Source organism: Bufo bufo, chromosome 1 (assembly GCF_905171765.1).
Source record: "Bufo bufo chromosome 1, aBufBuf1.1, whole genome shotgun sequence".
Taxonomy (NCBI): domain Eukaryota; kingdom Metazoa; phylum Chordata; class Amphibia; order Anura; family Bufonidae; genus Bufo; species Bufo bufo.
The window spans coordinates 767,720,451-767,732,780 of record NC_053389.1 but is presented as its reverse complement, the minus strand read 5'-3'; the positions used below and the strand labels follow the sequence as shown (position 1 = coordinate 767,732,780).

General features: G+C 43.2%; 1 protein-coding gene across 1 annotated transcript in view; it reads right to left on the bottom strand.

Moving 5' to 3' along the window:
- The window catches only part of TACC1 (transforming acidic coiled-coil containing protein 1), a 58,274-nt gene that overhangs the window by 15,793 nt on the left and 30,151 nt on the right, over positions 1-12,330 (bottom strand). The window contains 5 exon segments of the mRNA XM_040415890.1: positions 970-1,076; positions 1,650-1,703; positions 2,011-2,169; positions 2,940-3,000; positions 11,413-12,226. Of these exon segments, the coding sequence (XP_040271824.1) occupies positions 970-1,076; positions 1,650-1,703; positions 2,011-2,169; positions 2,940-3,000; positions 11,413-12,226 (1,195 nt within the window).

Below are 12,330 nucleotides of genomic sequence, written 5' to 3'. Positions count from 1 at the left end.
ACACGGCCGTTGCCAGGCAGTGGCTGTATTGCAGCCCGCATACACGTGCACCAGCTGTGTGCACCCGCATTACGGATGCGGACCCATTCACTTGAATGGGTCCACAATCTGGAGCTGCGGTGCGGAGCGGAGGCACGGAACCCCACCGAAGCACTACGGAGTGCTTCCGTGCTGTTTCCGTCAGTGCCTACGCACCACAAAATATTGAACATGTTCTATTTTTTTGCGGTGCGGACGGATCACGGACCCATTCAAGTTGAATGGGTCTCGATCCGTCCCGGCCACCGCACAGACATTGCCCATGCACTGGGGACCGCAAATTGCGGTCCCCAATGCACGGCACAGCCGCACCACGGCCGTGTGCAAGAGGCCTTAAAGGGAACCTGTAGAATTGTGAACCTACCTAAGGACCATAATACCAGCTGTGACTTAGGCCCCTTTCACACTAGCGAGTTTTCCGCGCGGGTGCAATGCGCGACGTGAACGCATAGCACCCGCACTGAATCCTGACCCAGTCATGTCAATGGGTCTGTGTACACGCATCAGTTCTGTGTTGCGTAAAAAACGCAGCATGTTCTATATTCGGCGTTTTTCACGCAGCCTTGGCCCCATAGAATTGAATGGGGCTTAAGTGAAATCGCATCGCATCCGCAAGCAAGTGCGGATGCAATGCGTTTTTCTCTGATGGTTGCTAGATGTTGTTGTTTGTAAACCTTCCGTTTTTTATCATGGCGCGTGAAAAACGCATCAAAGTGCATTGCACCCGCGCGATAAAAACTGAACAACTGAAAGCAATCGCAGACAAAAACTGACTGAACTTGCTTGCGAAATGGTGCGAGTTTCCCTGAACGCACCCGGATGCCAATCCGTCACGCTCGTGTGAAAGAGGCCTTAAGGGCCCTTCACACGGCCTGAGAATCCGCCAGATAATCGCTAATGAACGTCCATAGGAAAAGTGCCGCCAATTACCCAATTAACGAGCCAAATGCTTGTTCTTTGGGTAATAGTTCATTTGTGTAGACACAAAAATCGTTGTTTGCCGGCAGCAGATTGTGCTGTGTAATCATGCTTTGCTGCTGCCAAACAAAAAGTCAGTATGGGGACAAGCGATGGCATTAGCGATCATTGCGCCCCATACTATGGAGATCTCTGTATGTCAATGCAGCGGTCTCCTCCGCTGACGAGCAGGCGATTGTTGGGGAGGAACGCTTAGTAAATCTGCCTCAATGCATTCACAAAGTGACACATCGTGTTGAAACCGCAGAAGGCAAAACATTTTTAAATACATCAGCTGCAATCCTTTTTTTTTTCCACAAGGGGGCAGCATCAAACACACTGAACTTCCCAGCACGGTCTTATAAGAAAAGATAAAGATTTGAAGAAATATATGAAATCCAATTCTACAGATGGAATTCATATGGCGGTCTAGGAGGATATCCAATCTGGATCCAGCAGCACCGTTGCACTGTGTAAGTAGAATTTGTTTTCAGCTCTCGGTATATAAAAAGGACTACATTCTGTGGATTGAAAAATGGGGTATGACCTATAAACCATGCAGTCCATAATCACTGCACCTCCAGGTTTGGTTCATCCAAGGGATATAGGAAATATATGATATCACTTAGATGGTATATCATATAGATACTCACTTGAGGTGAAGGTTCAGACGCCTCCACAGATGATTGCCTTTTCTGATCCTGGAAGTAAAAACAGAGAGGCAATGGTCAAATATAGGCAAACAGAGCTAAGACCCCTGGACACATCAGTAATGTGTAAGGGGAGCTCCGACTTTCCCCAACAGATAATGTCAGGGGAGAGAAGGATTGGGCCAACTGAATATTTTCACCAATCCTTATATTCTCCTTGGAGATAATAAGCCACCACCAGAAGTGTCTGGTAGCGGCTTTCTGCCTTCTCATTGACAACACATACACGCTTGGCCAAATTGAATGTATGTGTAAATAGGGTAGTCCGAAGAGATATCAACAGCTACTGACTGTGCCCCCTTACCTGAGGTAGAGTCATTGGGGCACTCAAAGAACTCCTGTTCTCCTCTTGTTGGCTTTTGATCCCAGTGCCCGTCGGCTTAGGTGCTGGAACAGAAGCCAGCTTCTCCTCATCTGTAGCATGACCTTCTCGCTTCTCGATGCTGGGGGAACAATCTTCTTGCTGTGAGTACAAGGTAAAATTTCAGTATAAAATCTGTTTTCAGGGAACCCGCGACAAAGATTTGTAATCAAACTAAAAATTGTATTTGCTTTTGCAGCATCCGCCTGGCATTGAGTAACCAGTAATGCCACGTGTCTCACTATCCTCAGCGGTGTTCCATGTAAAGCATACTCTTGTTGCGGCATTTACTGGGTTGGCCATAGGCATGGTCACATGCACCACTCCAGCCAATGACTGGCTTCAGGGGTGATGTGCTGCTTCTGGCTGAAAGCCAGCCATTGACTGGATCGGTGCATGTGACCGTGCCTATGGCCAACCGGATGTAAACGGCATGAGACCAGAAGATGAAGACAACGGAGGACGGAGCAGCATGGAGCAGGTAAGTTTGATTGACAGGGCCAGTTGTGATGAGGTTTACACTTGCCCGGCCCGGTCAATTAAAAGTGGAGCGGGCGCGACAGTTGTAGACAGAGCTGAGCCTCTAGGTGTAACGGCAACGCCCCCGTTGCTCCTAGAGGCTCATTTGCATGTATTAAAACCTCATTTTTCTCAGCACCAGACGATCGCTAAGGCTACTGATTGGCTGCAGGAGTCACATTAATGTAGTGAAATCATTGCTGAAGGCAAAGTAGCACAGTAGACCGGCAGGAGGTATAAGAAGGGAGGAACCTTTGATTTATTATTTTATAACATTTACTTATAAAGTTATAACCAGGATTCAATGAAGGTAATTTAGAAATTACATTACCCAAGGTATGAGGTCTACCTACCTGATTGCAAACATCTAACACCAAACTGGATCCTTCATAACTCTGCACTTTACAGCTGTTCCTAAAAAAATAAAGAATTTTATTACTGAAGGATTTCAGCCTCGGTCACAGACTAGTCTAGGTGTTGAGATTCGGCAAACAGGTTGACCCAACTGTGTCCATGCATGTTCTTGTAGACATCCTGCCATGCTTGGAGATAAAAGGTTCAGTACCACGAGGAAAACAATGGAAGATGTATCCAGTATCACTTAGCTCACCAATATGGGAAGTAATACAAGATGGTTATGTCATCGTACATAGGGTCATAGGAGCGGTACACAGGTTATAGGGGGCAGCACATACAAAAAGCATCCTTATTTAGTAAGGAATTGTTTTTCATGCTGGTATTTTTTTTTAAAGCTCATGCAGTCTCCGATAGGCGCTTTATTGGCTATAGCCCCACTGCTGCGCTATACACCCTGTTCTTTAAAACCTTGTCTTACAGCTGCCTCGTATTTCCTCCAACGTTCAGCTGTTCTTTAAAGTCATATCAGAAATCAAACAGTAGAAGCCACATGGGAAAAGTGAGAAAGCAGCAAATTATAGCAAAGCCTTTCAACATCTGGCTTGTTTCAATGAACTAGCCACTAAGGAAAACAGCTCAATGTCAGGCAGCAGCTAGAAAGTTAAAAAAAATAAAAATATCATCTACTATGACAAGAGGTTATGGAGGCAAAGGAAGATTTAACACACATTTCAAACGTGTAAAGTAATGGAGAAAAGAAAAAAAAAAAAAGGAAAAAAACTTGAGGGATTCATAGATCTAAAGAACGAAGAAAAAGCTTCAAAGGAAAGGGCTTTACGACATGCCAATCATGATTTCAATTTCCAAAAGAACTTTTAACTTTTAACAGATTAAAGGTTTCCCAGAAGAAGTTTAGAAGATTAGGTGCAGTTGGTTGGAGGAATTCATTATCTTTGAGAGATAAGCAATCATTAGGTCCTCCATAGTCCTCCTTATTTATGTTTCCTTCAAAAGCTAAGGGCAGTAGATGGAAGTCTACAAATTCATTTATTTTGAGAAAAACTAATAAGTGAACGGATCTTAACTAAAAGGTGTCCACTCCATACAGCTTCATAGCAGTAAACTCAAGAAGTAAGGTGATCTTGCACCAAGTAGACATACTGTATAGGAGAGAGTTGTGAGGGGGAATTTTGATGTGTTTTTTGCTTCAACCCTGTGTTGCCATAATTTGTAGCAAATTTATGAAAGCCGCATGTTGTTTGAGGAATTTGGCACATCTTAAAAAAAAAAAAAAAATTTAAAAAAAAGAAGCACTTTTGGTCTAGAGATGTTACTCCTTTATACGCTACCTCATGAGATTGTGCCATTTATGGAGTAACCTACTTGCCTAGATAACCACGCACACTTTCGAGAGTCGCGGGAGCAACAGAAGGCCACAAGAAGTTGTCAATTTTTGTGCACAAATGGCGTCAAAATTAGCAATTTTATTTTCTGCGGCAGGTAGCCAAAACATAAGCCTTAGTCAAAGACCCACAGGTGATGGTGGGTTCAACGATGACGATCCATAATTACAGAAAGCAGTTTTTGAAAATTGTGAAGAATTAAAACCCAAAGTGTAATAGAAGAATACAATTTTTTTCATCACACACTGATTAAAAGGGGGTTGTCCAGTTTTACAAGAACTGTTGACATACACCCTCTTTGGGAATCGTAAGTTAACTAGAGGGGGTCATCTGTTTAGAATCCTCAACCAAGAGCAACTACATAGAGCACCCCCCTCACTCTGGAGCGCACGGAGCACCCCCCTCACTCTGGAGCGCACGGAGCACCCCCCTCACTCTGGAGCGCACGGAGCACCCCCCTCACTCTGGAGCGCACGGAGCACCCCCCTCACTCTGGTGCGCACGGAGCACCCCCCTCACTCTGGTGCGCCGGAGCACCCCCCTCACTCTGGAGCGCACGGAGCACCCCCCTCACTCTGGAGCGCAACGGAGCACCCCCCTCACTCTGGAGCGCACGGAGCACCCCCCTCACTCTGGAGCGCACGGAGCCACCCCCCTCACTCTGGAGCGCACGGAGCACCCCCCTCACTGTGGAGCGCATGGAGCACCCCCCTCACTCTGAGGACCTTTCATGTCTTCCATTAGGACAGACAACCCATTTATTTAAATGGAACTGTGTAATACATAGAATCAAATCCCCTGTGGTGGCACTTGTATGGAAATTGAACACTTACTTCCATGGTTTCTTCTCAGATTACAGCCTTCCTACAACACTTTAAAGGAATTTTCTGGGTTCAAACAATTGATGGCTTCAATCAGTAAAGAAGGGCGGGAGTCTGACTCTTGACACTCCCGCCAATCTGATACTGATCGGCTTATCCTGAGGTAGGCATTCAATATTCTGATCTCATAAAAGTCCCTTTAAATAGGTATGTCCTAACCATGTTTATTTTTTATTTTTTTAAAAAGGGGGCAGAACACCACACCAATCCCCCAATGCTGGTACTCCGGGCCCTTCTGCGCTCTACTTCCTGGTCCCGCCCCCCCCCTCTCTTTAACCACTTAGGTCCTGCTGTCAATGCTAAGCGGTTAAACGGCCGAATCAAAGTTAACTCTGTCACCCGCAAGTGATGGAGCAGACAAAGCTCCTGAGCCATCAAAGCATCGTACTATTACGGCACTGAGCGTTAACTGGCTACTTGCAGCCATAAAACAGCACAGCACTGAGCGGTAAGGGGTTAAATCTATAGCACGTCTGTTTATGTTGTGAATTTTCACTGCAGATTGGTATGGTTTGGTCAGGGTACTGTGGCCCTATTAAATCGGTAGGTGGAGGACGAGGAAAACCTTGATGTAGGATCAATATACAAAACAAATAGCTGGAATGCCTGGCATTTTTGTCACATGAGCTTCCCCTAGGGGAATCGGAAATATCCGAGGGGACAAGGCCAAGTTTCCTGGATACATTTACACTGCTGTGAAAGAGTCACACTCTACTAAAAACGGTGAAAAAATGTTGTAATTTTTTATCACGCAACAGTGAAAAAATTGCATTTACATATTGACAAATGTGGAGCCATTCACCTGCTTTTAAGACTGGTACATTTTTTTTCTTACCTTTTTTTTTTTTATAAGGATGATTTTATACCATTTTTAAAGCCAATACAGTTTTTGAGCAGATCTCAGAAGTGGATCCAGCAGGAAGTGCAGTACCCCAGAGGATGAGTGAAAAAGGGACAATTACGTAAAAAAATAGTTATTGGGTGAAATGTTGTGATTTAGGGTTAAAGTACTTATTTGTTTATGGATTATGTACACCGATAGCTATGTTAACACTGGCAGGCTGTTTAGGTTACCAGGGTGATGGACTTAGTCCGTCCCCTGGTTAGTTTGTAAAGGAGTTTAGTCTGAGAGGAGCTACAGAAAGGACATTTGTGTGAGAGTTCCTCAAGACCAGGCCCAAGATCAGAGAACCTCTGTCTCTGAGACCACAGCTTCCAAAGAAGCACTTCTACTACCAGAGTGACCCTGGGAGAAGGAGACCAGACATCTTAGGCTACTTTCAAATCAACGTTATCAGTTGCAGTAGGCTGTTCCAGCAGAGCACAGCCTGTGGAGGCTCTAAAGATCCAGCATTGCCGGATGTACCGCAATTGCCCCGCCGGTCCCATTGACTATAATGGATCCGGCCGCTACCCGGCAAATATGTAATATATTGTTTGAAGGGGATGTGGACACTTGAATCGCTGCAGCCTCTTCATTGATTACATGGGGCCACCTGCCTGCACGTCATCTACTTGGCGCCGTGGCCCCTTCAAACAGCTGATTGGCGGGTCTGCCAAGAGTTGGGCCTCCCCACCCCATACTGATATCGATGGCTTGTCCTGAGGATAGGCCATCAACATCCTGAACCAGAAAACCCAAATAAAAGATTTTCTGAGATTTTATTTATTTATTTTACACGCTTGTTTTACGCACTATATTCTGCAGCGCTTCACAGACATTATTGCTTTCCGCCATCCTATAGGGGACACAATCTAAGTCCTTATAAGTATATCTTTGGCGTATATGGACGAAACTGGAAAACCCGGAGGAAACTCACGCAAACACAGGGAGAACATACAAACTCCATGCAGATGTTGTCCTTGGTCAGATTCAAACCTAGGTCCCCAGTGCTGTAAGGCACCAGGGCTAACTGAGCCAACTGATATCCTATCTTCAGTAGAAGACATTAATATTAGATCGATGGGGGGGTACGACACCCAGCATCCACGCTGATCAGCAGTTTTAAGGGGCTGCGAGACTCTGGACTCCTACTACGCCAGTGACCATCACGTTCATTGGTCACATGGCCTAGACGCAGCTCCGGCCCTTTCAGGTAAATGGGCCTGGGCTGCAATACCGAGCACAGCCCCTAAGCAATGGACATCGCTGAGCTCGGTAAGCAGCGGTCTACTCGAAGAGTTGATCAACCGCTGCCAATCTGATATTGATGACCAATCCTAAGCCAATGACAAAGACCCGGAAAAACCCTATAAAGAGCTTTTTCATGTGATAAAACATGATACTAAGGATAGGCCATTATTGGGTGATACACGGATGTTGGACTTCTGGGACCCCTACCAATCACAAATTGATGGCCTATCCTACGGACATCATTGTACATTCCCCCGCATACCCCTATGTTGAATGGAATCTTCAGAATTGAGATCAGTTTGAAAAATGGATTCAGTACAATCCATGACGGTAATGTGAACCGAGCATAGTTAGGGATTATTATTTAATTCTCTTTTGATGCCAATTAAACAGTTTCTATTGCCAGCTCTCTTGGTCTGCTGATTTTTTTTATCCATTAGGTAGCACTGTTGTGCATGAGACGTTCAGCCAAAGCCTACAGGCAATATGGGTGTTCGTGGCAAATAGAAGATTATAAAATCGAAAAATTGTAAATGATAAAAATCAGCAGAAAGAAATGTTGTGCCTTTTACAATTAGCAATGCTATTCAGGCTCGTTACTTCCCTAATGAGTGCAGCGTACCATGCAAGACAAGCCTGGTCAGCATGCTAATCTGTCCTCTAGTTCCACATTTGTGCTGTCTGCCAGTAGGAAGAGCCGGGTGCGGTTTATTGGGCTGGCACAGGAAGCTGTTGGCTTTTTCTAGCTCAAGAAAAAAAAGAAGAAGAGGAGAACAGAACGGATCTCCAACCCCATGTAAGGTCTCCATAGCATCAGTCACAAGAGGGGACTTGCTTTGTAATCACAAAGACTGTATAATTCAACGGTCTGAGTCTTCAGAATATTAACAAATATTACAACTCCAACACCCCATAGTTCTCCTGATCCAATTAATATCACCAAAGATCATGCATTAATCTGAGCCTGAGGTGCAGAAGTACCAGAGGAGTGGTAACCCTGGGGAGCGTGAATTAACTGGTGGTGAGATACAACTGAGCGTTGGCACATTTGGACACACTTTCTCACTTTTGAGTGCCCACATCTCTATTTGCCTTGTGGCCAGAATGGATATGCAGGACTTTATAATTCCGGTTAGATGTTCAGTGATAATGACATGGTACAGATCCTTATTTAATATCCATCTGATTGCATTTTCACTTTCTGTGCTGGTTTGTGACAAGATCCTTTTGGGGTATGGTACTCTTATGCAAAGGCCCTACTGGAGGTCTGTGAGGTGAAGTCATCATCTCGAAACCTCAGCCAAACCTCTACTTTGGCTCCTGGAGGATACTAGGATGGCAGCCCAGGTAGAAGGCAGTAGCAAGATGGGCTTTGGTGAATGGAGGCCAATGGCCATCGATCCTGCACTCCGCAGGGCCTTCTGGCTTGGAGTGCTGAGCAAGGTTTGTAGAGGTCTTGCACCTTTATGAGAGGATTTGTCATAGAGAACAGCCTTGTGTACATTGTTGTGTACTACACAGCACTTGTTGGGTAGACAAAGCATATACTACAAATTTTTTTTATTTAAAAAAAAGGTTAATCTAATAGAACTTTGGAGGTCCAGGTATGTCAGCTGTAATACAAACCATAATAGGCAACTATATTATGGTCATCTGAAATAATTTAGGCCTATAAGTAAAATGTACATTCATGAGCAGATTGGGTACCTTTATATCAGACATTGCAGTGGAAGAATTCGTAACCATGGACACAAACCATTTCAATATACGGTTTCCATGGTGATTAGGGAAACCATTTGTGTATTTATACTATGCCTTATAGAAGAAAAATATGAATTTCCTGGATTTCCAAAATCTGAATACAGGGAAACCACTTTGAGACAACAACCCAAAAAATTGTATTGACAAATGGTCTTCTAGATTGGGTTCTCTCAATGAAGATGGCCAGTGTACAAATTATATGATGCGTATTAAAAAATCTGGTCAAGATTTCCTCTGTCATCTGCCTTCAGAGGAAAGTTGGGAGACCCACAGTCACATTGTTGGCTAGTCTAACCCAAAATTGGCAGGTTTCTGCAAACGTTGATCAAATGTGTATGGCCACATTAAGGACTAGATTATACAACTGATACACGCCAACAACTCTGCAAGGTTCTGGTCTGACATGATGGTTTGTACCTTCTTATACCAGAGAGATCACATGCCAATGCAAATTAAGGTAATACATCCAAAGTTTATGTTGAAAGTAATATGAGTACACCATGTGACTATGAGGGTCCTAAGCTGATGAGTCCAACCAATTAGCCTTTCTTGGCTTTACCGGTTCCTATTTTTACACATACCTCACTATCTAACCTCTACCTAAGCTCATCCTATTACTCCATACAACTGCTCCTCCTCCATGTATTTTCTCCCTATGACTTTCCCAGCTCTCCCGTTACCTAACCCATATAACTTCCACCTAATACTTCTCTATACAACTTCTCCCCGCGACACCTCCTAAGATCCCATAAGTCTCCCTATAGCTCCTATAATTATTCCTTAGTAACCTCCCCATGTAATTTTTTCTGCTACTTCATACAACCTCTTACCAACAAAATTCTTTGGACGCCATGTTCCCTTCTCCAATGCCACTGATGTGCTGTTTTCTGGTCCATGTCTACACAGAACATGCTTTGCATACGAGTCTAAAAAATACTCCAATCCCAGGACAAGATACAGATGATACTTACAACAGAAAACAGAGAAATTTCACTTGCTCAGAAGTCCTGAGGCAAATAAGGAAAGAAAAAAAAAAAAAAAAAAAAAAAAGAAGAGGAGAGGACAGTTCAACCGGGAGAGACTGAGGAATTGCGATATAGCAACAGCCAGCTTGGTTTCTTTGACATGAATAGAGGCATTAGAGGGCTATATTAGTAGATGCAGTAATAAAGGAGTTATATGGTTGGTCGAGCAATTGGATCCGTAAACAGGAGACCTTAAAATGCACCCATACAAAATACACACAATTGAGGCAGCAACTTTCCACGCTGAGCAACTTTCCACAGGTCTTTAACCTACTACCTAACCTACTAACCTTCCACATGGCTGCCTCTATTGACAGAGTACATTTTAAGAGTAAAGGAAGAAAAATTCATAAAAGCAGAAAGTGTGCAGAGCAAAGGAGGGAATAGGAGGAGAAGTTATAAAACCATATGGTGTTAGAGAGAGGTTATGTGAAGTAACAGGCGGGGGTAAAGAAGGAATCTGCATGAAAAACCCGTTAATACAATTTGTTCCAATAAAATAAAAGTATATAACTAGGACCATGGAGTTTAAAATAGTCCTACAATGTGGACTATTAAAGAGGGTCGTACAGGATTAGGCCACACATGGCCAATTTCTTTCAAAAACAGTGCAACCAACACCTGTCCAAAAGGTTGTATGCAGTATTGCGAATTTGGCCGAGTTGCAAGACCAGACACAACACATGCATACTGGCCATTTTCGTGGACAAAATCGGAACATTTAAGCCCCAAGAAAGGCCCCAAACCGACTAGAATGCCCATTTTGTGTGGTCTTCAAATAAACCTTGCCCCCATTATGGTCAAAATCTAGACTGTTGCCATGTATGCCCATGGACAAGTGTGGTGCCATTTCTGAAAACAGCTACCATTTTTTCTAATGTTGTACAATCCTTTATTACCATTTGTATAAGGTTTTACAAGGTTCCTATACCAGGCTATATAAGAAAACAACACCACTAAAATATTTTATCCCCAAATCCAAGTAAATTTTAATCTATTAAGTACCAAGATAACTAAATGCTTCCTGAAACCCTAAAATAATCTAGTGAACGGGCTAGAAATAAGAGAAGTTCTCAAAAAACGGATGTGACTGTAAACATGTGGTCTTCAACAATACATCTAAAAAGGTTACACGGTAGCATATTTAGTTTAGCAGTTTCATCACAAATCATAAATACATTTTTGAAAACATATTTATATAATCATATGCTAGTTCGATCACATAAGAGAAAGTTGTCAAAAGATACAGGTATTGTCATACGTACGTGATTAGACGTGATCTTCCCAACTTTGGAGAAGATTGGGCACTTCCAGTTCCTTTCCTTGCTTTAGGTTCCTTGGAAAGATCGGTTTCAGAGCTGGACAGTGTCTTGCAAGGCTTAGGATGATCCAGAGAGTCATCATTGAAGTCTTTGAATCCAGTTGGTGCCCTAGTGACAGTAGGAGAGGGAGGCAATGCAGACTTTCCACCAAATGGATTGAAGTTGGGGTCATCCCACTGGTTAGGGTCAAAATTATAGGAAGATTTTGAAAGAGGGACATCCTCTAGGTTGGTAGTGATATCTCCATTCTTGGTTATTTTCTTTTGAATGTTTTCCTGTGGTATCTTTGATGGAAGTTTACTGACAGATTTCCGAACTTCCTTTGGTGGATCTTTTTTGACATTTTCAGAAGATTCCTTTAAAGAGTCCTGGTCAACATTTCTCTCAGAAGAATCCATTACTAAACTATTCTCTTTCTGTAGGTCATTATTATTACCAAACTGTTCATCACCTGCTTCCACATGTTCTCCATCTACCATTTTTTTCTGAGTATCATTGTCACTTGATGGAAAAAGACATTTAACTACACATTGATCTTCAGGTGGCTGCACCATTGTATTCTCGGGAATAGATTCTTGGACTGTATTACTTGATGTCTTGGTGGCATTGTCACAGGAGACATCAGGTGCACTTGTAAATCTGTCAACCTTGGTTTCAAAGTCTAGTTCTGAGGTTCCATTACTTGATATATTGTTGTTTTCATTAAGAGATAATTGAGATAGGAGTTTGGTGACATCTTTCTTTGTTTCTGTCAAACCTACAACAGGGGGAAAAATGCAAGGTTTATGTTGATTATTTAACAAGAACAAAACCTAAAAAATAAAAATAAAAAAAGTGGTCAAAGTACAATTCTGAGCATTC